This window comes from Carassius carassius, chromosome 10 (genome assembly GCF_963082965.1).
Source record: "Carassius carassius chromosome 10, fCarCar2.1, whole genome shotgun sequence".
Classification (NCBI taxonomy): domain Eukaryota; kingdom Metazoa; phylum Chordata; class Actinopteri; order Cypriniformes; family Cyprinidae; genus Carassius; species Carassius carassius.
Genome location: NC_081764.1, coordinates 29137254 through 29163658, shown reverse-complemented (window position 1 = coordinate 29163658; position 26405 = coordinate 29137254). Strand labels below are relative to the sequence as shown.

General features: G+C 36.1%; 4 protein-coding genes and 1 non-coding gene across 5 annotated transcripts; 2 read left to right on the top strand and 3 right to left on the bottom strand.

Annotated features, from left to right (window-relative positions):
* Nucleotides 1-98: 98 nt before the first annotated feature.
* Nucleotides 99-6574, bottom strand: LOC132152110 (ribosome biogenesis protein wdr12). The gene is made up of 13 exons (XM_059560818.1): nt 6412-6574; nt 6108-6202; nt 5732-5826; nt 4928-5034; nt 4726-4841; nt 4418-4572; nt 3771-3816; nt 3562-3644; nt 3350-3490; nt 2238-2343; nt 2025-2157; nt 1867-1939; nt 99-846 (listed from the first exon to the last, which is right to left on the bottom strand). Exons 1-13 carry the CDS (start codon nt 6450-6452, stop codon nt 769-771), a joined length of 1269 nt encoding a protein of 422 aa, XP_059416801.1. The 5' UTR covers nt 6453-6574; the 3' UTR covers nt 99-768.
* A 1916-nt stretch (nt 6575-8490) lies between these two features.
* Nucleotides 8491-11593, top strand: LOC132151365 (transcription factor 24-like). The gene is made up of 3 exons (XM_059559471.1): nt 8491-8763; nt 9805-10083; nt 10269-11593. Exons 1-3 carry the CDS (start codon nt 8506-8508, stop codon nt 10374-10376), a joined length of 645 nt encoding a protein of 214 aa, XP_059415454.1. The 5' UTR covers nt 8491-8505; the 3' UTR covers nt 10377-11593.
* A 1976-nt stretch (nt 11594-13569) lies between these two features.
* Nucleotides 13570-20417, bottom strand: nop58 (NOP58 ribonucleoprotein homolog (yeast)). The gene is made up of 15 exons (XM_059560816.1): nt 20256-20417; nt 19647-19723; nt 19201-19253; nt 18869-18993; nt 18382-18518; nt 18116-18180; nt 17871-18005; nt 17075-17220; nt 16771-16897; nt 16365-16663; nt 16042-16103; nt 15411-15559; nt 15217-15323; nt 14125-14217; nt 13570-14050 (listed from the first exon to the last, which is right to left on the bottom strand). The coding sequence occupies exons 1-15, from the start codon at nt 20298-20300 to the stop codon at nt 14000-14002; spliced, it is 1671 nt and encodes a 556-aa protein (XP_059416799.1). The 5' UTR covers nt 20301-20417; the 3' UTR covers nt 13570-13999.
* Nucleotides 18682-18767, bottom strand: LOC132152325 (small nucleolar RNA SNORD11B). Its single transcript, XR_009436490.1, has one exon. It is a non-coding gene; the product is annotated as a small nucleolar RNA SNORD11B (small nucleolar RNA).
* Nucleotides 20418-20798: 381 nt separating the features above from the next.
* Nucleotides 20799-26405, top strand: sumo1 (small ubiquitin like modifier 1). Its single transcript, XM_059560817.1, has 5 exons — nt 20799-20956; nt 21674-21745; nt 21830-21907; nt 22630-22701; nt 25259-26405. The coding sequence occupies exons 1-5, from the start codon at nt 20945-20947 to the stop codon at nt 25325-25327; spliced, it is 303 nt and encodes a 100-aa protein (XP_059416800.1). The 5' UTR covers nt 20799-20944; the 3' UTR covers nt 25328-26405.

Here is a 26405-nt window from a genome sequence, read left to right as displayed (position 1 = left end):
TGCCGGCTGGACGTACACGCGCGCAAACGTCACTGACTGCACGGTCAAGAAACTGTCCAATAACAAATGACTAAAAAATTCGAACTCGGTTGTCACCATTTTAACTGTAATTTAGAATTTATTTCACTTCAATACAGTCCAAAGATCAGCATAATTTGGAAAAGTGTAATATTGAATGACAGGGCATTATGTGTATTAAAACTACAGAATACTTCAGTTTACCAATTTACCACACAGCTAACCAACAAATATATCATTTAATATTTGTTATGAATGAAAAGGCATAAAACCTGACACATGACTGGTTTCGGACGCTGTATTGAGCATCACAGAATTTAACACTGAATATAAATGCAAACAAAAACATAAGACCATGTGCCTCACTCATAAGACATGATGAAAACATATTAATTTGTGTGTAAATCACTGCTAAACCCATTATGTAAACTTTCACATTTAATTGAATGAGGCTGGATGAGTCAAAAAGCCTAATTCTTTGAACAGAAGCTCATCAAATTAGTGCAAATGATTCTTTAAACCATTCTCATGTAGAGCATCCCACTGAATTGAATGTGACAGTTTACATAAGAATAGTTTTAAACATGATTTACACAGAAATGTGTTCATGAACTACGTGTTTGTCTCTTGCAAGGCAAATATTTATTTTGTAAGTAAGATTTCTGTGGGTTATGAAGTCAAAGTTGATGTTTCTTTTGTTCCCATGATGATCTTGAGGTAAAAAGACAACCGGCGACAGAGAAGAGTAATCTATGCCCCTGCATCCGAGACGTATGTCGAGTATCTGTATGTGTAGAGTTTGTTATCTGCTCCTCCACTCAAAATCAACTAGAAAGAAAAGCAGACAGAGAAAAGAAATGGATAAATCCACATAAAAATATACTCCAAGTTAACTCACTGTTAAAGACATGAAATGGTTTAAAATACAGCTTTCTTTCTCATGTTAATGCAGTTTCTTTTGAAACAGGTAGAGGACAAACTTTTTGACCCTCTTTTTCCAAGACAATATTTGAAGGCTGTCATATCTAAGCTGATAAGTACCTCTGGTTGTAATAAAAACAAACTCAAAATATGTTTAATGTTAGATCTGTTATACATCTTTATAATTAGGGGTTTTAACCATTTTAATTAAAATTGTTAGTATGAGTAAATGTTAACAGTTTTCTGACTTGGTAATTTGTTGAGGGCCCCTGGTTGAGAACCAGTGCGGTGTACTACGGATAATTAAACACTTTCAAAATGAGCATTTCACCATAAACAATTGTTAGTCGTGCAAACCAACAACTCATTTATTGTGACTATAGAGATTGATAGTCAGAAGCAAGCGCTATTCATATTTTATGGAGAAGAGACATTGCCATTCTAGACTGACTGACTTCAGTCATCAATACTGTTTTTATTTCCAAAATACAAAACAAAAAGGTCTAAGCATGCTAGCACTTTGATAGCTTTAATGCTAACAGATGTAAACTAAAAGCCTGTTCACACAAACATTAATTTGTTTCATATTAGCAAGGTGCTAAAACATGGCAGCAGTGTTAAATCATGCTAGAAACATGATAGCAACCTGCCATGCTACCAGTGTGATAAATCATGCTACCTATGAGATAAAACATGTTAGCAGTGTGATAAATCATGCTATCATTCAATATTTTTCACATTTTTGGAACTATTTTAAACTTTCAGGCTAGGCTTTTCCAAGCCAACGTCAAAGTTTGTCTACAAACTTTACTATCTAGTTCAAAATAAAATGTTTATCACACAGAGTATGTGGTGTGAACAACCCATGTGATTTCTTGGGGTGTTTAACAGTGCTAATAAAACAAATATTTGGATGGTTTGTCGTACCCCATTCTCTGTCCAGTCAACGCACAGAACTTTGTCTTCATGGGCAGCAAGATCATAGAGTGGAGCTTTACAGCTGTAAAGAAGAAACCAGGACTGTTAGGGACAGATATGTGGGAACAGGATGGTTTTGGGTTATAATGTATCTGTAAGTCACACACCTCCTCGTGTCCCACAGTTTGACCACATTATCTAGAGATCCTGACACAAGCTGATGCTCGTGCGATGGAGACCACCTGACCGCTGTCACCCAACCGTTATGGGATGTCAGAGACAGAAGGACTAGAGAGCCATCTGGAAAAAACAGAGATATGAGCAATTAAAATAACTGTAAAGGGGAGAGGGCATCATTATAAGGGATCTCTGATAGTCACCTTTAGATCTTGGGTCCCATAGACGCACATGTCTGTCAGTGCTGCCCGAGGCCAGACGGCGACACAGTGGAGAGTATGAGACACAGCTGAAGACCTTATTCCCCGTCTGCAATACAAGAACATCAGTCTGTAAATCCAACAGTCCTTTAATGTAACGTGTATATATTTATTTCTTAAAATACCTTCTCCTGACCCAACTTAATATGCAGAGACTAGTAGTAGTAAACTGAAACCATGGTGGTGCTTTAAACATATTGCTGTATCTTTGAGCATCCTGATCAGCCCAACAGACCAATTTCTGTTTGTCTGTTTGGGAAACATGTCTGAAAACAGACGTTATTTTATGCTTGGTGACACAAGTGGTGCAAAATTAAACACTTCACTTTTCCAGAATCCCTCATCCATCATAATTATAAATAAAAATAATAATAAAAATTATTATTATTATTACATTGATTATGAATAAGCTTTTTAAAAACATATTTATAGGTAAAGAATAAGTATAAACTGCTATTTATAAATAATAATTAATAATGCATAATTTATAAAATACATAACTTCATTATTTTTTATACATTTTTATTTACAAACATTAGCATGTATTATCATTATTTTACAAATAGCAATTTATAAACTTTATATAACTAACATTTTGTGCTCTCCTGTCCATATCTATGTAATACAGGCACTAGAGAACAAAAAATTGTATTGTTATGTTTTACATTTACAATAATTAATTTAGCAGATGCATTTATGCAAAGCGACTTAATATGAGCACATTGAAAAAAAATAAAACCAACAAAAGGGCAATAATATGTAAGTGCTGTGACAAGTCTTAGCCTAACACGGTACACAAAGCAAGTTTTTTTTTAAATAATAAATAAAAAGAAAAACAAGTAGATAGAATAAAAAGAAGAAGAGGGAACGCTAGTGTTAGAGGATCTTTTTTAAAAATACAAATAAAACATGTCAAAAGAATAGGAAAAAAAACAGAGAAGACAAGTGTTAAAAGGGTCAAGGTTATTTTTTAAGAAAGTTTATAAGAAAAGCAAAAACATAATTACGATCACTTTCAAATAAAAAAACAAAAGGATCGAACAGTTGTCACTCACAAGCGTACTCTTCTGCCCGCCAGTCTCTGCATCCCATAGACGTATGGTGTGATCCCATGATGCACTGCACAGCTCCTCAGCATCCACCCAGAGCACAGAGGACACTGCCTCATTATGACCAGAGAAAGTCATGAGGGGAGTCTAAAGCAGAATAACAAGCATTTATAAAACTGTAAAGCATTAATTAATAACCAGAATGCGCAGACACTAACCCGTGTGAGCCCCATCTGTTCTGTTTTCTGTTTTTTGCGTGGCCTGTTGGGTTCCTCCATCTCATCCTCTTCCACTGTTGGCACTGAGGACAACAACAATACGAGTAAGGTTTTTTTTTTTTTATGTATTATCTTTTTTGAACTTAGATATTTATCTTGTCTTTTTGAATTAAATATCTCACAGAATGCATGTTCCCAAGAAAACATACCTGCTGACCATATCTTAAGCATTTTGTCCCATGAGCCACTGCAAAACTGAAGAGAAAACAAAACATGATACACACATATGTAGAGTAAATCAAATTTTGGTTAATATTATTATAAAATGTATGCACTACTGTTCAAAAGTTTTGTGTTGGTAAGAATTTTTTGAATGTTTCTTAAAGAAGTGTCTTATGCTCACCAAGGCTGCATTTATTTAATCAAAAATACAGTGAAAATATTATTCCATTTTAAAATAACTATTTTATTAAACATATTTTAAAATGTAATTTCTTCCTGTGATGGCAATGCAGCCATTACTCTTCAGTCACATAATCCTTCAGAAATGATTATAATATGCTTATAATAATTATAATTTTGTGCTCAAGAAACATTTCTCATTAGTATGAATCTTGAAAACAGTTGATGCTTAATATTTCTGTGGTAATAGTTATACATTTTTTGTCAGGAGTCTTAAATTGATTGAAAGTTTAAATAAACTGCATTTATTTGAAAAATAAATATTTTGTAATAAATTTTGTATAGCTTTGTTAATAATGCATCCTTGCTGAATATTAATTTCTTTCAAAAAAAAAAAGGGAGTACCAGTACATAATACAGCAAAGGCAAACAAAATTAGCAAACACACACAAACCTTCGTCCTGGTGGGGTCGACGGCAACTGTGTCAACACTCCCAGCGTGTCCACGGCAACAGTGCCGGGCCTTCACTTCATTCCGTTCGGAATTCCACTCCCACAACATGATTGTTTGATCCAGAGATGCGCTCAGGAGCAGAGAGCTCAGACCATCTAGGAGGCACAGAAGCATCAAACACAGGTAGAACTGACAGAAACCTCATGCATCATTAACTCTCAGATTCATACATTTAAATACATGTTATGCATCTCATACTGGGAACCTATCAAATAAATGCACTAATGAGCCAGTTTGAAGATTCTCACCTCTCTTCACCCAGGCTACATCCTTCACAACATCAGTGTGTCCAGCCACAGTCATCACAGCCTTCCCTTCCATAGACCAAATCCGTGCAGTCTTATCATAAGAGCCTGTGAGGATCCTGGGATTCGGGAAGAGGAGCGAGTTTAATAGATCAGCCACAATTCTGTCTAAGCAAATCAAATTTTGGCTCTGCATGAAGCGCACCATTCAGAATCTGCCTCCACCGAACTGATCCAGTCATCATGCATGATGCACTCCTCCGGCTGTGGGGCTGTGAACTTCTCAACGTACTCTATTTCCACCACTTCTTCCTGTTAACACACACACACACACACACACACACACACACACACAAATGAGCATGTAATCAAACTGCTAATATATTTTTGCAAGTTTTCATAGCAGTTTAAACAGCTTGAAAAAGGCTAAACAATTACACCAATTCATATTGATTACTTTTACGGTGTCATTTTTCGTTTTTACTTTTGAAGATTTAGTTTGCATGTACTTTCAATGGATAGATAAAAATGATGAGCGAACATTAAAACAGTAATACTACAATCTAAAATAACTGTTTTCTGTTGTAATACATTATAAAATGTCATTTATTCAGTCATCACATGATCATACTGAAACCACTCTAGTAATATGCGATTTGAAGATCAAGAAATATTAAAATTATTATTGAAAACGGCTGTCCTGCTTAATATTTTATATCCTTTTTACATATTTTTTCAGGATTTTTGATGAAGAGACAGTTTTTTTTTTGGTAATAAATAAATTAATTAATTGATTAAAAGTCTAGTATGTTTTAATAATATGAGAGTGACTAAATGATGACAGAATTGTAATTTTTGGTTTAACTATCCATTTAAATTCAGTCTCAAATAGTTTGAATGAAATTATACTTTCTGGTCAAGCAATATGATTTGAGCTTGTCATTTTTGTGCACAAACTATGCATCACAGGGTCAGTGAAAAGACTGTATATATGTGTGCACTGCCATACCGTTGAGATGTTCTCGCTCTCCATGTGATTGGCCAGTGAAGTGCGGAGAAACTGACCTCGAACCAGGAAATCAAACTCAACATGTTTGTGTCCATCTGTAAAAAGACACGAGTGAAGTGAATCTAATCTAAGAAAAATACAAGGAAAATATAACCAAGCACTGCCACTCTAACAGTCAGGGGCTGTATTACAGAATCCTTCTATTTCACTTTTTGAAATTTTCAATAATTATGACAGGAAGTTTCTGTATTACAGTCCATGATTCTTAAATCGGTGAGCGTCTTATTAATAGATCCCACAGTTTTTGGAAAATGATTTTTAGGAGGTCCTGCAGCATAACAATGTGAAAACAGTTGATTCAAATAAACTAGCTGACCATTCTTGGCTTCCAGCAGCTTGTTGATGACTCCACTGAGATCCGCCACCTCCGAGGCAGCAGGGATGGAGAAGGGAACATCATCTATCAGATACCTGCAGAAAAGAGGACAACATCTTACATCTCGTACAAACACAGCCCACGTCGATTTCACTGTTCAACAGATAATTCTGAGCACAGTTTATAAAGAGGAATTGTCACTGTATGTCAACAGCACTATGAGTAACGTTCTACCAAGCAAAAATCTTATCTAGCTAAGCTAAACGTTTGAGCTATTTGTAATATTCACACCAAATATACTCACTTTTTGTTTTCGGTGAAGAACCGGGCCTGTACCTGCGACATTTTATCTTGTTAGACTGTAACGATTTAGAAAACACATCAATTCCGTGACGAACTTCACTGTAGACACTTAGCCACCACGTGGTTCTCCAAAGCGTGCGGGACTGCGGGTGGAAGACATGAGAGTCGATCACAGAGCCATCGATGGTCGACAAGCGCGCTTGCAACTGTTCATGTCTGATTTGAGATCCACGCTGAATCCATATAAAATAACACGAGATGCTGCACAATGGAAACATTTTACTGTTCTCCCATGCATCTCAGATATTTTCCTGGAAAAAAAAAATCTAGTGTCAAAAAAAAAAAAATGTGTAGAGTTACAAAAGAGATCTTAACCATGTATCACACTGAGTCTGAACTTTAGAGTGGCTGACTAATTCAGGGGGTCCATAGACCATGACCGAAATTCAGTGTATAGCTCCAACCTGACATAAAAACCTTGAATTAATCCTACAATTACTGATTACTTCACATTACCCCACATTAGCTATACATCCTACCATAACTTCACATTGTTGTCGATTGGAACTTATTGTTCTTATTTCTATCATCTGATTAACCAGCGGTTGAAGCAAATGGTCTAACATGAATTAACTTATACAGTGAATTTTGTAAATGTTGTTCAGGAAACTTCAGCGTACTTCAAACAGGGCTTCCAACTTTTGAGTTCACCCTGGAGTGAGAATTATTTAGGAATAATTAACAAGCTTGCGATTAAGTATGTTATTTTTTATTCTCTTAGTTTCTCTTAACTAAACAGGGAGCCCTATTGTTAAGGTTAAAAGTAACAACACATTTGTATACAAGTTCATATTAGACAATTTTTATTATAACTTTATAATAATATACATTTTTATAAATTATTATAAAAAAGTAATTATACAAGTAAAAATATAATAAATGTAATTTTATTATAGGATATATTTTTCTTGATAGTTTATGGACACTGAATGTATTTATGTGTCAGAGTTTTCAAGCTGCTGTCTTTCCACGGTTGAAACACTCATTGAGTGATTACATGAGGCACTAAACATTAAGTATAGTTAAGTCCTCGGATGTTCAGGTTAAAACTATTATTTCAATGTTAAGACCAAAGCTTAGTGCTTTGGCTTTGTTTTTATTTATTTATTTATTTTTTTGACAGAAGAGTTTATGTTTATATAATATGGTTCTAAAATATACTTTTCTGTGAGCAAAATATATTTTCTTTAGATTTTTGGATGAAATGCAACCTGGGCATGCTCTGCCATGGTTTGCCTCATGCTCTGACTATATGTTAACAGTTTTTTCTTATTCAATTCTATTGTTATTTTCTCTACAGAAGAAAATAATATCACAATATGAATACCTTTATATGTAAAAATGTCTGTATATATCTCGAGCTTTGAAAGAACAACCGCTGATCAATAATGTTTTCTCTTGGGAAATAGTATTTTAGTATTTTTTATATTATAACACAGACTAGACAAAACAATTTTTTTTTTTACTTCTAGAAACTCTGAATCCATAGTTCAATAAATTGTGCAAGTACAGAGGAACTTTGTTCCATGTTCCTGCGTTCTTTTCAAATATGTGATGACAGCCAGTGGCAGTTAAACAGCAGATGTGATATGTATTTCATACTTTGTCTTTTTAAAAAGCCATGTCCTTCTACTTACTGTTGTTGTGCTCTTGTATACACCACAGTTCTGAACGAACAGCAATATTTCATGTTTACGCACAACACCACATCTTTTTATCCAGACATCCTTGACAAACACGTCCCAAGCAGTCTGATCAACACCCATCAAGCTGACAGCCGACATAGTAACTTTGCATTGTTTAGGTCACGTCGTCCCAGCAGGCCGAGGGGTCAAGGTTGTGTCTGGTGTGGGTCTGCAGCTGCAAAAAGGCCTCTCTGTTTTTCCCAAGACTCTCCGATGTTGCCGACCTGTCTGGGGACACCATGCAACTCTCCTGAGTCCGCTCCCTTGGCAGTGAGCACCCGTGGGAGGCAGTTTGAGAGATAACGTACCGCTTAAAGATCCCCACATTACCTCACCAGATAAGGGAGGGGATGGAGCTGAGCGGGGTGGACATTGGGCCTTTGGGTGGAGGAGAGGGCCGAACCCCTTCAAGCATTTCGAAGGAAACGCTCAAATGCTGTCATTTACACACTGTTTCAGTGGTCTGGCCAGTGGTTCTCATGGCAGAGCGAGCGCTGGAAGAGGATGTGGCACAGGAGAGGAGAGAGATGGGAAGAAAGAGTGTGCGGACACAGAGATGGACACAACCATGCATGAAACAGGGAACGCATCGAGAGCCAAAGAACTGGGTGAGTGAAGGAAGAAGTGGATGAAGTGGCTTGCGCTCAAAAGGATTTAAAACGGTGATTACGAAGAGAAATAAGACATCATGAGTTGGGTTTTATTGTGTATCAATATGCGCATCAAAAGTGAATATCATGGCTTTTCACAAATTAGTTCCAATTTTATTTCTAAAACTATATGAAAATTGTAATATAAATATTTAATTTTTACTTTTCACTTCTTTGCTGATAATATCATATATAATGAAAAGTATGTATTACAATGAAAAATCATGGATTGTTTTCATCAGCTGTCCATAACAGATTTTTAAACCCACTTTAGATTATATTTAAATACTAATGTTGAAATTAATCATTTGATACATTAAAAATGTGTAGAAGCAATTTTGTCTTAGAAATTGCTTAATTTCACACAAACATTACAAAGAAACACCAAGTAAAATAAATGAAGTAGAAAAACTAATTTCAACTAAGTAGACTAATTCAAAACAAAAAGTAAATGATTTACTTTGATAGAACATTTTTCAAAGTGTACAATGCAATTATTGTGTAGACAAAGGTATTTACATTATATTTTAAAAATACATTCAAATAATTACGGCTGTAATTAAAGTAAATGCATCTGTAATTACACTGTTGACCCCATTACCACCCTTAAACTTACCCATACCGCTAAACCTGTCCTTAAACTACCCGTACTCAACATCAGTAGCAGCAAAAGTGTTTTGCATTCCCACATGAACACAATAAATACATCGTACCTAACAATTATTCTTTTTTGGATAGCATTTATTTAACATTTTCTTTATGTACATACCATGTACTTATTATAGCAATTACAATAACTTTATAATAACTAGGTACTAACCCTGATCCTGAACCTAACCCATGTAGCTACCTTATACTACAATACTTTCTTGGGTAAGGAAGCACTAGTAGTTTGATACTACTAGTAATTAAAGATACATTATATAAATTGGGAACCACCTTTAAAGACTCACAAGACATAAGAAGTATTCCCTCATTCCCTTTTGACTGACTTCTCAGGTAAGGTCTGGACCGATAACTCCATCCAGGGCATGTAAGACCCAAAACTCTCCTGAGAATGCAGCGAGAGAGAGGAGTCGTGTTCGGAACCTTAGACAAGCCTTCCACAGCCTGCAGGCTGCTTTACCCTCCGTCCCTCCCGATACAAAACTCTCCAAGCTGGACGTCCTGGTACTGGCCACCAACTATATCGCCCACCTGACCGAAACCCTGGACCAGGGTGGGATGTTGGGTGACCATACAGTCCTGCAAAGAGCAGAGTACCTGCATCCTGTGAAGGTGAATGCTTGTTAATATTAGGTCAATATGATAACATGTTAAATATTGATTTATAGTTCTATCTATTTAAAAATGTACATTATTGTACCATTTTTCTAGGTTTTTTAAGGGATTCAGTATCTTGTGTATTTAGTATATAACTGGAGAAAGATTAAAGTGATGGACTTGTGTGTCTTCTTTCGCAGAAATGGCCCATGCGTTCTCTTCTGTACTGTGGGAACATAGGAGAGCGACTGACAGGAGCACAGATCAGTCGGGAGGCATCTTGTCTGCCTGAGGTGAAAGCAGACTAATGGACTGAGAAGACATTTCAGATACTCAGTAATAGTTGGATAACACTGATGCATGTTAGAAATTGATCTGAGCACTTTTTTTGTAAATATGATTCCTTGTTTAGTTATGTCTTGAACATACAAATACTAGATATTTCCACATAATTTTTCATTTATTTTGATGAAACACTAGTATATAATTGTGTTTATATACCATTCCACATTTATACTGTAGTCGGTTATGAGAGAAAATATTGGCTGTGGTTATAGACATCATGACACAGAGACAGTCAATAGAATATTAATCTGTGGTTTTTAACCATGCGAGTCAAAAACACAGAGCATTCACTTTTTTAAATATATTGTCACATAAAGTTGTCTATTCATTTGCATTCCATAAATTCTGTAATTAAAGCTGCATTCCGTAACTTTTTTGTGTTCAAAATTGTGTGTTCTTCGGCAAGACGCACACAGTTCTGTTTATTGACCGCTAGAGCGCAAAAAGTTACGGACTGCAGCTTTTTTTTTTTTTTTTTTTTTTTTTTGGTAATTAATGTTACTATTTAAAAATGGTTTAGTAAAAAGAAAGGATGGTATTTCAAGTGAACATGCATGTAAAAAAAACCTAACTTTTTTTTAAATGACATATATTAAAATATGTTGAATTTTTGACCTACTTGAATACATTCTAGAATAGATACCTTTTAATCTAGAATATTTGTTTATGTTCTTACCCATTTAGAGAATAACTAAATTAACAGGTCACTTTATCTCTACTGGCCGAATCTTGAGTATTTGGGTTTAATGTGCTTGTTTTGTACTTGATAGTAATAAAATGAATGTCTTGATTAGTGGGAAGGGAGGATTATCATAAGGAACACTTGGCAACCACACATGAGTGGAGAACCCCCATGTCCTCTCAATCATGGGTAGCTTAGCAGATCCACACTAAAAACACAGCTTTTCTTATTTATTTAACTGCACAAATCCCATATCATTACAAATTATAAGAGGCAGTAAAAAACTAATATTTCCCCTGCCAAAAGTGACAGTGTTCTTTACAGTATTTGCTTGGAACTGTGCTGCCATATTTTGCATTGTTTAATTAACTTTCAACCAAACACACGTCTGTGAGATTTATATGACTCTATGATGTACTTTTGCAGTTTTTTTGCTTTGTTTTTCTGATGAGCATGACAATTTGTGATATAGTCTAAATTCTTGCAATGCACACTTCTAGTCAATAGATTTCACACACTTGGCTGAATTGGGCTAAAGCATTATTTTAATTCACAAGAAAATATGTTACTTTTTCAAATAATGATGCAAGTTACTTTTTTCCCCATTTATTGACTGACAGCTCTCCTATCTTCATTTTGAGATAAATTAATGTAAACATGATGCTTACTGTAGTTAGACCAAATGTGAACGTGCACTTACTCATCTCACTCACACAAAAACAGAATCAGTATTCCTTAAAATGAATAAAGGAAACTCAGAATATGACGCAAGTGTGAAATAATTAAATATTAAATAACACAAATATCCTTTATTTAATCCCATTTTATCAATCAATTTCTTTGCTGCTCACCTTGAATGTCATACTAATAAGCAAGGTCAAAGCATAATGCTAAAGGTCAAAGATCATCACCTATGTCATCTATATTATTTAATAAAGCCAAAGTCTGACTTCTCATTGATGTAAAAGACCATGGAACTAATTTTTCAGCACTCTAAATCTAGATTTTTTATTTGACTTGTATTATACTTTGCTACTTGCATCAGTTATTTTACAAAATAAACGCTCTTTCTAGAAAGACAGTGGTTCAACCAACATAAACGTGGCTAAATTTGTGTTGTGTTTGTGTAGAGAGCAACATGACCATTCTCAATTATTCATATCCAGAGCTTTGCAAAACAAGGGCTCCCATCCATAAGAAATGGTCAAGGCCAACTCCGTAAATCTGTCTAAGTTCCTGATAAAACCATTTTCTCATGTTAATAGCCAAAATGGACCAGAGAGAACTGCACTAAGGCAAGGGTTATGGAGTCAGAGAACAAGGGCAAATGTTTGCTGCGTTAGAATTTCTGCCACCACAACTCATTCTCACCATTTAAGGAGTGTTCTCACCAAGTAACGTTAAGCTGGAGATGAATGGATCTGGTTTTAATGATAATAATACTGTAATTGAGGAAATTCTGGGATGTATGGGATAAACTTGTCAAAATAAGGATACCGGTTAGGATTGATTTTTTTTTTTTTTTATTAACAAGCTGACACAATATTAGCACCTATTTAAGTTGTTTTTAAAGAAAATTATCTTGATTTTAGATGTAAAAATAAGACAAAACATAAAAAAATAATTTCTTTCATTCACTCCATTTAAAAAAAAAAAATCTGACTACTATGTGGATGTAAATTAATACATCTATAATAACTAATTCATAATAACTCTTAATTCCACAGCCATTTTTATAACAAACATACAATTTTCTACTTACATTTAAAACATTTTGTAGGTTTTGGAGTAAAAAAATGGAAAATCCATTGAATTTGCTGGTGAAAAACAAACTGAACGTGGTGTAACATTTTTGCATTTCACACTTAAATGCAAACTGATTATTAAGTTCTATTCCTTTTTGCTTACAAATATTAAAAATTATCTGCTTTCTCCTTAAGAAGTGATTTACTGTAGCTTGGCTCAGAGATTTCCAGATTCTGTCACTTCCTCTCATGTTAGAGAGATAATCAAAATAGCTGCTCTATCTTCTGCTCATTAGACCTAGAACATACTGATGGCTTGCTAAATTTATGCAGTATTTTGGCCAAGTTTCTTGACTCGGCCTGATCTTACTGGAACAAGGATAGAGGAGGAACCAGAGAGGAATGTAAAACACACACACACAAATAAAACATGAAGTACTCCATCCTAAGGTTTGGCTAAATGTCCTCACGGTCCAGAGTTTAATCTCCACTAAATTTGTAAGCAGCATTTTATTTCCTCTCTGGGATTAAGATCATCTGGAACAAAGTGCTTTGGATTTAAATCTAAAATATTTTAATTAAAACGGGTCAAGTGCAGCACTACAGATTTGGGCCAGCAGCCCTGTGGCTGAAGTTCAACGGACAATATTTTTCTAAACTACAACTCAATGTTACACTTTGAATAATGCACTAACCATGAAAAAGGACAACACAAAAAATGAGCCCACATGCTAGAAACATACAGTATTTAATAATCCTGAGACACAAATGACCCAGTTTTACATCAAAAAACATTCTCATCACAGATATTTCTAATGTGATCCCACTCACTCACTTTAAAATGGAAACATTCACTTAAAAAAAGAATAATTAAACTGTATGATCCAGTACAACTCAAACAGGAGAAGCATCAAATTATATAAATCGTATGGACTTTTCTCTAGCAATTAAAGCAATATGGAGAGAAAAATGTCCTATAATTAAAATATATATATTTTTTAAAAAATGACAACAGTCGACTGGAACGGTTTGTTGTGAGCTGGGCCAGACACACAAAAAGTGGATGTGACCATCATATGATGTCAAAAAAACCCATAAAAATGTCATTTTATATACAACAAAGTTCATGAAAAAAAAAAAAAAAAGAAGTCCAATTCATCTATTCGTCCTCTTTAACCTTTTTCTTCTTTTTCTTTTTCTTTTCTGTTGTCTGTAAAACAAAAACAGAAAAATGTTAGGATTTATAAAACAAAATATGATTGTGTTTGGCATCATGGTCCTCACCTCTTCTGCTGGACTGACTGGCGCTTCTTCCGCCTCTTCCTTTGGCTCCTCCTCAGACGCTCGTTTCTTTTCCTTCTTTTTCTTTTTTGTCGTCTATAAAGCATGAGTAGTAACATGTAGAAATTGCAAGACATACTTCTAACACATCATATACCGATAAGTGTTCAAAGAAGTGTTTCAATGTAAAATCTGGTCCCTAGATAAGCTGGACTTAAAGGGATAGTCCACCCAAAAAGGAAAATTACCCATTATTTACTCATCCTCAAGGCATCCTTGGTTTATATGACTTTCTTCTTGCAGACAAATCCAATCAGAGAAAAAAAAAAAAGTCCTGGATTTTCCAAGCTTTATAATGGCAGTGAATGGGTGTTATTTATCAATAGTCCAAAAGAAATTCAATAAAGCCCATCCATCAGAAAGAGTGTCCCCATATTAAAACTTTATAATCTCTAGCTTCAGCTAACTGTCATACACGTGTTACACGAGAGAGTGGCATCCAGCGGATGACGCAGACATAGCGCAAGGTTCAGTGAAAATATGAAGTTTTGTGTAAAGGAGCAAAGTTTCCTTGGTTTAGCAAAGGAAAACCTGTCTCCTCTCAGCTTATATTGAAATCCTCTGACATTTTTCTTTACAAATCCTCATTTTGTACTTCTAATTCATGACTGGTGTTTTGCTCTTTCCTCTGTGCTTCTGTGTTCGTCACTTCTATTGTGAACATGGGGAGACATTACGGTTTATAAAGTTTTAAAAATGTTTGTTTTTCTAACAAAAACACATCGATTCGCTTCAGGAGGCCTTTTTATGATGGATGGATGCACTTTATTGGACTTCTTTTGGACTATTGATAAAAAACACCCATTCACTGCCATTATAAAGCTTGGAAGAGCCAGGACATTTTTAATATAACTCCGATTGGATTTGTCTGAAAGAAGAAAGTCATATACACCTAGGATGAGTAAATCATGGGGTAATTTTCATTTTTTTGGGTGAACTATCCCTTTAAAGAATGGTTCCATGTCAGCATATTAATGACTCCAGAATTAAATGCATCATCAACCAGAGATTAATTTATCTTTCCACCCCTCTCACCTTCTCTGCTGGGCTGATGGCTCTCTCCTCCTCTTCTTGTTTGGATTCCTCCTCCGCTTTCTTCTCCTTTTTCTTCTTCTTCTTTGGCGTCTCTGTTTCTGCTCCTTCTGTGATTAATATTTAATGTTCATCTGTATTGAATGTGCGTCTGCAAAACCAGTTAAGCCATAGTGTTATGCTGTATGGATGTTTACCTTCTGTGGGGGCTTCCCTCTTTACTTTCTTTGCTTTAGCCTCTACTGGCTTCTCTTCCTCCTCGCCCTCATCTACCTCTTCAATCTTCCTCTTCTTTGACACAGTGGGGAGTGTGGAGTCTCCAGATGGGTCGTATACCTTTACATCACTTGTAGGAAGTAAAAAGAACAAATGAAAATCTAAGACTGTCACAATTCAAGTTTGGCAAGTTATTCAAAGTTATTTAAATAATTGCAATAAAATTTTCCTGTATCAGTAACAGATCTTACAGGCAGAAAGTCAATGAATAGCATATTTCATGAATATAAACTTTAGATGTAAAGTTAAAAATATTATGTAAATAATATTAAAATATTAAGTATTTCTGTAACAAATTTCGGTAGCAGCCAAAAGTGAAATCACAGTGTTACATTCATAACGCACAATATGCTAACTGAGATGATCAAGAAAAAAAAAAAAAAAATTGGAACTTTATTAATATGACCTTTGATTAATTTAATGCATCCTTGCGAAATAAAAGCTAATTTCTTTCATCAAAAAAAAAAAAAAATCTCATGTCCCAAAACCCTAATGATAGTTAGTCAAGTGTTGTTGTGAAGATCTAAACAGCGTGGATGAAGAAACACTCACCTCTTGTGTTGATATTTATCAGCCCTTGCCAGAGCTTTTCCTGACCCGCTGATGCGTCTGATCTAGGACAGAAAAGAGACAAAACTATTTATCATTCTGACTGCAAATGCAGATGCACAGAAGTGTTGCTTTACTTTAGCATGCTTTCCTCTGAAAGAAGTTCTGTATACAACAACTGCATATAAAGAGCAGACAAAACCAAGCTCAGAAGAGATAGTGACTAAATGACCCACATGGTTTTTTCAGGACTGTGACATGAAGCCATCTTCATCACTGCTTGCGATACATGATTACAGAATAAAAGGTACCCCATATCAACTAACCCCTTTCTCCTCCAGGTAACGTAATCGCGCCTCCAGCTTGGCTCTGTTTTCCACTCCCATCTCCGCATTGGTGTCTTCTCCCAGCGCATCGTAACGGATGGCAAGGGCTGATTTAGCAGCCAGCATTCTGGAGATTTTACCCTTATTCTTGGCTGTGGTTTGCCCCACCAGAGAGGCGTGATAGATAAGGCCGTATTTGGGTGTATCCCGGCGTGTTTTCAGAGCGCGGAACAGAGCTTTTTCTGCCCCGAGAATCTGTACAGTGGACGCAGGATGCTTGGCCAAGTTCAGCAGAGATCCTGAAGAGCCCAGGACAAGGAAAAAGAATTCTATATTAGACACTGGGTTGAGGTTTCATCCCAAATCACAATCCTGTCCTATCCACCCTCCCCCAAATCATGCTCACCCGCATGTGAAATGAGACGGGCTCCCACTAGTTCTCCCACCATGACTGTCAGGTTGGGAGCAATCGCCATCATACGATTCTTCAGATAATCATACAGCTGTGTGCGATACTCTGTAATTTCAATCACCTAGAGAATGAGAAAGAGAAAAGAAACTGCATAAATACACTAGAGGTGATAAGTTTCCTTAAAGGGTGGGAATTAAAATAAACAATGGAACTACTGTTAAAACTAATGTAAACCAATTAAAAGCAACAAGGTGCTGAAATATGTAAACTAAACTTTGTGTTTTTATGTTTAGCACACCTGGTCACACAGGTGCATGATGTTGGCAATGTCCTCCTCGGACACCTCTGTTCCCATGGAGATCTCTGCAGCTAGTTTAACCTCTGCCTCAATGTCCTCAGGCAGAATGTCAGACAACTCCATCGATGCCACATTGGTGCGATCACCTAGACATTTGAAAGAAGAAATATACAGTTCAACATTGCATTTAAAACATTTGTGCATACTATTCAAATTTTCCTCCCACAAAAAAAAAAAGAAAAAAGAATTAAAAAAATCCTAAAACATTAATTACTTATTTAATCTTATTTTAAATGGTTCAGCCAAAAAAAAAAAACTTAACATTTACTCAGGCCAATTTACAGCCTTAAGTTAAAGTCTCAATGATGAGGTATTTTTATTATTATCATTTTGTAATATAATTTAGAAAATGTTGAAGCTTTTTACTTTACAAGATATTAACTGATGGACTGCAGTCACATGGATTACTTGTGGAATAATGTGATGTTTATAACAGCTGTTTGGACTGACGGCACCCATTCACTGCAGAGCATCCATCGATGAACAAGTGATGTGATGCTAAATCTGTTCTCCAAATCTGTTCTGATGAATAAAAAGCCATCTACATATTGGATGGTCTGAAGTCAGGTAAATTTTAATTTTTGGTTGATCTACCTGGTTTATATCTACTTAATCTGCGACTTTTAGACCTACTTTTTTGGGAGGAAAACTGAATTGAAAAGTTTTTCTTTCCAACAAAAGGGAAAAGCATCTTACAGATCTGATCTAGACACCTTCATAAAATGTGTGTACTAACCAATCTTGCGGACACTCTTGCAGTACGCCAGGTTATCTGTGATGATCTTGCCAAGCTCTGGGAAATGCCAGCCGTACCATTCCCTGCAGCGCATGATGTAGTTATTGAGCTCCTTATCCAGATCATCCAGCAGAGCTGCAGACGGGCAGCAGAGTAAGACACTGAACCAGGTATATAGCCTTTTAAGCCACTTCCAATCTATAGACGGTCTCAAGAATGCACAAATGAATACAAATATTTCTTACAAATGGCTTGAACAATCATGGTGTCCACCTTGTCTGGGCTGAACTTCAGCTTGTACCGTGAAAGACTGGGAGGAAACATGACAAGAAAACCAGTCAATCGCTGCGCAAAACCATGAATGTTGAGAGTAATGTGGATGTGAAGTCTCAGTGGTAGTGACGAATGCTGATTAGTATCCTCAAGAGAAATCAGTCAGCAAGATTAATCATTGACAAGAGAAAAAAAATCTTGTAAATCTTGAGATTTATCGGTTTAACTGTAAACTAACCTGTGGGCCAATCCGAGAGACATGGCACTGATCTCTCTGGCAGGAAGACCTGTGATAAGCCCCTCCATCTGGTTTCTGATGCCTCTCATGAGCTCAGCTACAGCAGGGCTGTGGACACAGCTCAGGCTCAGCTTCTCCTGCGGAGGGTGACAAAGAGTCTCAGCTCAAGCAACTTACAGTGCAAAAACAGCAGAGAATTATAATGACAGTCCTAGAACTGAACTACAATATTTGCATATTACCAGCCCCTGATGCTTAACCATATATCAACCACTACCAAATGATTCTTCAGGAGGTAGACACAAGCTCAGATGAGGTAGTGACAAAAAAAGGCCTCATGATTTTTCAGCAACATGACACAATGGGCGTCATCATCACAGCTTGAAGGGTTCCATAGTGCAAATATCTCTAATATGAAATGCATATAGCAAACTGCACTGGCCTGTACTCACATACCCCCCCAATATTTAGAAAATCCACCATTTACCTTAATGACTCCTCCTAGTTTAGCATCAGTGATGGCCAGCTGCTCATGAGCATCTTTGGCCACAACTTTCTTGAGAACTTTTTTCAGACTTTTCCCCAATTTCCCCTCCACCATCGCCGTGGCCGCTGATATGGACACAAGAAAAGAAACTTTAAAAATATATACATATTAATGTTGTTTTACATTTAAATCTTATATTTAGAATCAGATAAATGACGTGAAATCTGTGGTCTCAGTGGTAGTGACGAATTACTGTTTGGTGACCTCATGCTTCACATTCATTAATAAAGCACAAATAAAGGATAACAGGTGTTGATGTTTCAATTCAGCACCTGCAAGAGCTTCTGTTGTATCCTGGAACTTCTCAAAGTGCTTCAGTTTTACACTGAAAAAAACAAACAAACAAACAAATAAAGTGTTACTGACAATACACAATTATTCACAGACTAGGACACAGTGACAGATTACCAAGATTTGTAAAAAAAAAAATAAAAAATTTAGCTTTCCCACACATTTCAACCAGGGAAATGCTGTGAGATTCCTAGTTGTTTGTAATCGTGTTATCTTAATGCTAGCAAAAAAGAAAATATCCACCAGAAATTGACATTTTATTAATTCCAATGACTTGTCTAGTGATGGACAACACCATTATATGTTTCCTGTGAAAGGGTGAATGCTTAAAATGTGTAGCTATGCAATAAACAATATTATTTCTTATCATGGACATTCCTGAGACAAAACACAGTTGAAAAATTACATTCAGAAAAGTACAACCCACATTTTGTTGGCTTTTTCTGGAGTCTCAAACTCCTTCCACAGGCTGTCCACCTGCTGGAGTTTCTGTTCATCCAGGACCTGCACAAAACAAAAAGCTGATCGTTAAATCTATCTTTCATGACAGAGATCCTAAAGTTACCATCTTATAATGGCTGCTGATTACCATGTGGACCCTCGTTCCAGTAGTAACACTGTAACATACAGAGCTTCTTTAATACCAGCTCGTCTATGTAAAACAGCATTTCTCGACTATTTAAAAATTTCTGAACACTAAATGATATTTTCTACGACTGACTGATTTAAAAACCGTCCCAACGCGAAGAACAGGCAGAGAAGAGCTCTCATGAGCAGCCCAGAAGACACAACGTGGCTGGGCCACAATCTGACCCGTAACTTGCTGACCTCACTTAAAAATCTGGTTAAATACATATTTACAAGAAGTTCAGCACGTACATTCACGAACTTAGTACTTAAAAGTTTTAACTTGTGCCTTTCCAAAAGGTTTGGTTCCGATAGCACTGCTAGCTAATAGTAAACCCAAAAACTATGAATAGCTACTTCTGCAAAAACATCATGATATCAACTTTAACAACATAAAAAATGCGCTTACCTTGAAGATGGCAAAGCCAGCGGCTGTTTCAAATAACACTAACATTCTGATTTTTTTTCTTGCACTAAATAAAGTTCACTCCCGTGCTCGCCACATTGAGAGTGTTCCGCTACAGCAAGTCACTCGCTCGTCCACGCGGTGCACATGGGGACAGTGTGCGCATGCGCAGCACTACCAATGAAATGTGCGCATGTACACTCTCGTCTGAACTAGAGGAATCTCATGTTGTTTTCATTGTAATTACAAGACCACATATACACTTAAAACACCAACTCCTTACTGTTCATGTTCAGATTTTCAGCTCTGTATTTTTATATCGTATTTGAATTATTATGGCTTAATGTTGAACAATCCAAAATAAAACATGTTGTTTATGTATTATTTTAATCTTTTGTATCCCATTTAAAACTCTCGTAAAAAATATGGTATTTTTCCACGTTTCATCGAAGTACCAACACAAACCTCAACGAGGGCAAATGGAGCCAATCAGAAGCAGCGTGTTGAGAAAAACAACACTATTTAGGTCAACGACTCAGCGTGATAGGAAGTCCCGCCCCTTTTCCAATGACGCCAACGGCGCTGTGATGTGAGTTTGCTTGGTAGCAAAACCTCACATTACTGCACAGTACAGTTCGTTATTTTAATCAAGCAATCGTGATCTTAAGAAGGTCTGTATATAGCGGAATATCATGTCAGACACGGTGAGTTTAAACCTGTTTTATAGTATCGAACTTGTTTGTGACAAGAAAACAGAAAGACGGACTTGTCGAAATTGAAACTAAGTGGGCCCATCTTTTAGCCATGCCTGGCTAGCTGGCTGTGTGGTTGGGAAAGTCACACTGAATAAACAGCTATAGCGTTTTAATCACTATATTGTCTTTGGTTCAGGAATTTCGTACATTAGTTCCGTTTACTATGTTTATAAACTTGAAAAACAGGCGAATTTCTTTCTCAAACCCTTCCCTTAGCCTGGGTGCTAGTTAGCTGCTATGGGCCGTGAAAGCAAAGTTCATACTAGCTTGAGCTGATGGAAAATGCGGAACATTTAAGCCACTGTTTATGCATTCATTGTATATACTTTAATTATGAAAAGATGTTATGTTTGGTCTTGTGGTCGCATTATCAGTCCGCAATGCTTTACTGTAGTAAGTTAGGTTTGCTTGTGTGTTTACAATCAAAGCACACGAGCACATCTCATCAGTTTCTTTCACTATAGAATGAAGATGTCAATAAAACACCGAGTAAACAAACTGCATAAGTCTGACCGAATTAAATCACATCTATTTAATAATATAATAAATCCAAGAATTGTTATACTGAACCCACACCAAGAATATGTATTACATTCATTACCTTGCATAGGATACAAAAAACAACATGTCATACAGAATCTAATGGCTCTCACTTTGCTTTACTAGGAGACCAAGCCCTCAAGTGATGGAGGCGAGAAGAAAGATGGAGAATATATTAAACTGAAAGTGATCGGCCAGGTAAAGAGAGGCATATTTCGTTCAGGTTATCAAATCCCAATTTGGTCATCTTTCCAATATGTCTGATTTCATTCCCTTTTGTAGGACAACAGTGAAATTCACTTCAAAGTGAAGATGACGACACATTTAAAGAAGTTGAAGGAATCCTACAGTCAGAGACAGGTGAGTCAACACTAGCACACATATGCTTAGTTTTTTCCTGAACAGGGATTTAAAAAAAACTATTTATTTATTGAAATTTAACTTTTGATTTTGATTATTATTGATTGGATAAGTATGGAATAATATGTGTTTCTTTACCATTTATTGAACTTCATTAATACTTCATGGTTGAGGACTTGAATTAAATGATAACGTCTTATAATAAATGTTTTTATCAATAAATTCATAGTATAGCCAAAATTATTACACTGGATAGCATATCCTGCCACAATTTTGAAACTGATATTTTCTGAATAAATGTTCTGTAGTCAGTGCCAATATTGTTTTGTAAGTTATGAATTGAAAGTATTTAAAATGTATGCGGTCAGTGAAAGTGTAAAAGTATATAAAACTTAATATTGTAAGCTAGCAATGCAGTTTTAGTAGCATGCCGAACATTGATTGAACGTATCTGTTGTTGGAGTTAATTGATTTGCATGAACTTCTTAACCTAGCTACAATATTTCCACAGTGATTTGGCAACAGAAAGCATGCATAGTCAGGGTGATACATACATATTAATAGTTGCAATTAACAGGCTGGAAAAATATGGAATTTTGAAATGAAATGTAAAATGTATTGTAAAAACCCTGAGCTCTGCAGTAGACATGACATACATTTTTTTTTTCAGCCTCTTGCAGGTGCAATTTCCGGTTTTGACATTGTTTTTCTGTTTTATGCAGGGAGTACCCATGAACTCTCTAAGGTTTCTTTTCGAGGGACAGAGAATTGCAGACAACCAGACCCCCAAAGAGGTACATTACATACTTCCTTGAGTAAAACTGCAACAGGTAAAGGAAGAGGTTTCCACAAAAGTTTTGAGCAGCACAACTGTTTTCAACATTTATAATAAGAAGAAATATTTTATTGACACTATTCAGGATCGACTGGAATAATGGCTGCCAAAAATTCAGCTTCACCATCACAGATATAAATTACATTATATAGCTGTAAATTATTTAGAATTGTAAGGATATCTCACAATAACTATGTTTTACTGTATACAAATAAATGCTGCCTTGGTGAGCATAAGAGAATTCTTTCAAAAACATTAAAATGTTACCAAGCCCAAACTTTTGAACTGTAGAGAATTAACTTAAAGGGTTAGTTCACTAAGATAGCAAAATTATGTAATTAATAACTTACCCTCATGTTGTTCCAAACCCGTAAGACCTCCGTTTATCTTTGGAACTCAGTTTAAGATATTTTAGATTTAGTCCGAGAGCTCTCAGTCCCTCCATTGAAGCTGTGTGTCCGGTATACTGTCCATGTCCAGAAAGGTAAGAAAAACATCATCAAAGTAGTCCATGTGACATCAGAGGGTCAGTTAGAATTTTTTGAAGCATCGAAAATACATTTTGGTCCAAAAATAGCAAAAACGACGACTTTATTCAGCATTGTCTTCTCTTCCGTGTCTGAGTTCAAAACAAAGCAGTCTGGATATCCGGTTCGCGAACGAATCATTCAGTTCACCAAATCGAACTAAATCATTTTAAACGATTCACATCTCTAATACGCATTAATCCACAAATGACTTAAGCTGTTAACTTTTTTAATGTGGCTGACTCTCCCTCTGAGTTCAAACAAACCAATATCCCGGAGTAATGCATGCACTCAAACAGTAAACTGACTGAACTGCTGTGAAGAGAGAACTGAAGATGAACACCGAGCCGAGCTAGATAACGAACAAAAGACTGACTCGTTCACGAGTCAAGAACCGGTTGCATCGGTTTTCGGATCACCAGTAGTTCTTTCAGACAGTTCGATTCAATAAACCGGTTGAAGAAAACGGTTCACCGGTTCTTTTGTGCTCAACGTAATGGCATCATTTGCGATGATTGCCCTTGATTCAAGCCTTCGGTTTACCTGGGCTCATAACATTAGCACAGAATCAGTTCAGAATCAATCACCAAAAGAATAGGTTCTGTTCATGCGGTCTGTGTGTCAGTTTACTTCACGCTGAATCACACATGCGCAGTATCATCAGCTCCTCGATTCTTCTTATCTGGCTCGGCTCGGTGTTCATCTTCAGTTCTCTCTTCACAGCAGTTCAGTCAGTGTACTGTTTGAGTACATGAATTACTCCGGGATATTGGTTTGTTTGAACTCAGAGGGAGAGTCAGCCACATTAAAAAAGTTAACAGCTTAAGTCATTTGTGGATTAATGCGTATTAGAGATGCGAACCGTTTAAAACGATTCAGTTCGATTTGGTGAACTGAATGATTCGTTCGCGAACCGGATATCCAGACTGCTTTGTTTTGAACTCTCTCACAACAGACACTGAAGAGAAGACAATGCTGAATAAAGTCGTCGTTTTTGCTATTTTTGGACCAAAATGTATTTTCGATGCTTCAAAAAATTCTAACTGACCCTCTGATGTCACATGGTCTACTTTGATGATGTTTTTCTTACCTTTATGGACATGGACAGTATACCGTACACACAGCTTCAATGGAGGGACTGAGAGCTCTCGGACTAAATCTAAAATATCTTAAACTGTGTTCCAAAGATAAATGGAGGTCTTACGGGTTTGAAACAACATCAGGGAAAGTTATTAATTACATAATTTTGCTATCTGGGTGAACTAACCCTTTAATGCTCACATTTTCTCAGAATAATAATATCTAGCAGAAATTGGTGGGATGGAGTTCTAAAATATCTAAACAAGGCATTTTTTTTAGCAATTATTATATAATTATTATTAAGTGTTATATTTATAGTTATATTAGATCTGCAGAATCTCTTTCAGTTGAATAGAAATTTTATTCTGATTGCGCTCAGACGATAATTTTCTTCCTTATTGAGTTGTTCTCATGAAGGCTTTTTTGATTGAGCTAATCATTATTAACGGATTATTATACTATATGTAAAAGTAGATAATTTCTGTTCTGTAACAGGATAATGCTTCTATTTTTTAAAACTGTTATAGGAATAGTTCACCCCAAAATAAAAATTTGCTTCACTGGAACAGATTAGGATCACTTGCTCTGCAGTGAATGGGTGCCGTCAGAATGAGAGTCAAAAAAGCTGATAAAAACCCTGATAATAATTCAGACAACTCCAGTCCATCAATTAACGTCTTAAGAACCGAAAAGCTGCGTTATGTTTTTATCAGCTGTTTGGACACTCATAATGACAGCACCCATTCACTGCTAAGGATCCATAGGCGAGCAAGTAATGTAATGCTAAATTTCTCCAAATCTGTTCATTTTGGGTGAACTGTTCCCTTAAGGTTGCTACAAGATTACAGCATAAACGCATTACAGCAGCATGCTCCTGCTCACATCTCTCTCTCTCTCTCTCTCTTTCAGCTGGGAATGGAAGATGAGGATGTGATTGAGGTGTATCAGGAACAGACCGGTGGCTGTCGGAATGACTAGACCTTTATTTTCATGCTTTTTATCTTAATTTTGTATGTATGACATGTATTTCATCTGTTTCCTTTTGCTGTCACCTCAAAGGGAAACGGAAAACCATCTGGATCATAATCTGTCAGGGCTGCTGTGTCTGAAGGAGTCAGAAAATGTTTTTCTAGCCATATCCCACATTCACTGTCCTCTGTCTGTCTCGTGCTAACCCATCCCTGCCTTCATACACATCTTTTAAAGGATTCTGGTCATGTTCTGCAATGACACGTGTAATGTTGTGTTGTGCCCTGAGCTGATTGAAAACAGTCTTGTTTAGCTGTAGAGTACTGCTCCAAATCTTTAATTATGCTATTAAATCCAATCAACAAATCAAGATGAATATTTGATGACTGCTTTGGTGTTTTCACTTTTATAAGTAATTAAGGCATTGTTCATTTAGTTGGCCATCATTATATGTTCTGTCAATTCGTAGCTTTCATAAAACACTTGTTCATTTAATGGTTTTTGACTCATTTTATACTAGTGAACACATCTGCCTTAATGTAATAGTAAAAAATGTACATTGAGATGCTTATTTATGTATAATTGTTGTCTGGTGTTAGAAAACCGTGAAATATTTGTTTGCTCTTCATGCATGTGTCTGCAGCAACTGTGTACAGTTGTACTGTAGCCTATATTGGCACACTATGAATTGCAACAGGGAGGTCACTGTATAAGTGACAAGGTGTTTTTTTTGGCATGGTTTTGTCTAATGTTTTAGAATTTGTACCCCTGTCTGAATTTGTGTTGTCACCTACTCTTCTGCCAGGTTTTGGATATTTGGCTCCCTTTTAGCCACAATAATTGATTTCAAAACCTGAAAATAATAGGTAACTATGTTGTTTGATTGGTACTCAGGGGCGTCATTCTCATACACACAATAAATACAGCAACAGTGTCACTGTACTCATATTTCTTTTCCTACACTTTTATACTTTTTAATTATATGTGAGATGGGAGGGATATTTGGTCCAGATGGTTTTGTGGATATTGGAGAATTATGACTTTGCTTTGTCTTGTTTTTTTTTTAAATAAAATGTGTCATAAAACA

Bases quoted from the DNA above. Each gene is read 5' to 3' on its own strand.
- LOC132152110 (XM_059560818.1), bottom strand. From the start codon at position 6,452: ATGTCGCAGGTACAGGCCCGGTTCTTCACCGAAAACAAAAA. The intron at 4,573-4,725 runs GTGAGAATCTTC...TGTGCCTCCTAG, and splicing joins TGTAGCCTGGGTGAAGAGAG to ATGGTCTGAGCTCTCTGCTC. The intron at 2,344-3,349 runs GTGAGTGACAAC...CTTGTATTGCAG, and splicing joins GCGGGCAGAAGAGTACGCTT to ACGGGGAATAAGGTCTTCAG.
- LOC132151365 (XM_059559471.1), top strand. From the start codon at position 8,506: ATGGAGCTGAGCGGGGTGGACATTGGGCCTTTGGGTGGAGGAGAGGGC. The intron at 8,764-9,804 runs GTGAGTGAAGGA...CTGACTTCTCAG, and splicing joins ATCGAGAGCCAAAGAACTGG to GTAAGGTCTGGACCGATAAC. The intron at 10,084-10,268 runs GTGAATGCTTGT...CTTCTTTCGCAG, and splicing joins AGTACCTGCATCCTGTGAAG to AAATGGCCCATGCGTTCTCT.
- nop58 (XM_059560816.1), bottom strand. From the start codon at position 20,300: ATGTTAGTGTTATTTGAAACAGCCGCTGGCTTTGCCATCTTCAAG. The intron at 19,724-20,255 runs GTAAGCGCATTT...TGTTTTGTGCAG, and splicing joins CTGGCTTTGCCATCTTCAAG to GTCCTGGATGAACAGAAACT. The intron at 18,006-18,115 runs GTAAGAAATATT...GCCCGTCTGCAG, and splicing joins CATGATTGTTCAAGCCATTT to CTCTGCTGGATGATCTGGAT.
- sumo1 (XM_059560817.1), top strand. The intron at 21,746-21,829 runs GTAAAGAGAGGC...TCCCTTTTGTAG, and splicing joins AACTGAAAGTGATCGGCCAG to GACAACAGTGAAATTCACTT. The intron at 22,702-25,258 runs GTACATTACATA...TCTCTCTTTCAG, and splicing joins ACAACCAGACCCCCAAAGAG to CTGGGAATGGAAGATGAGGA.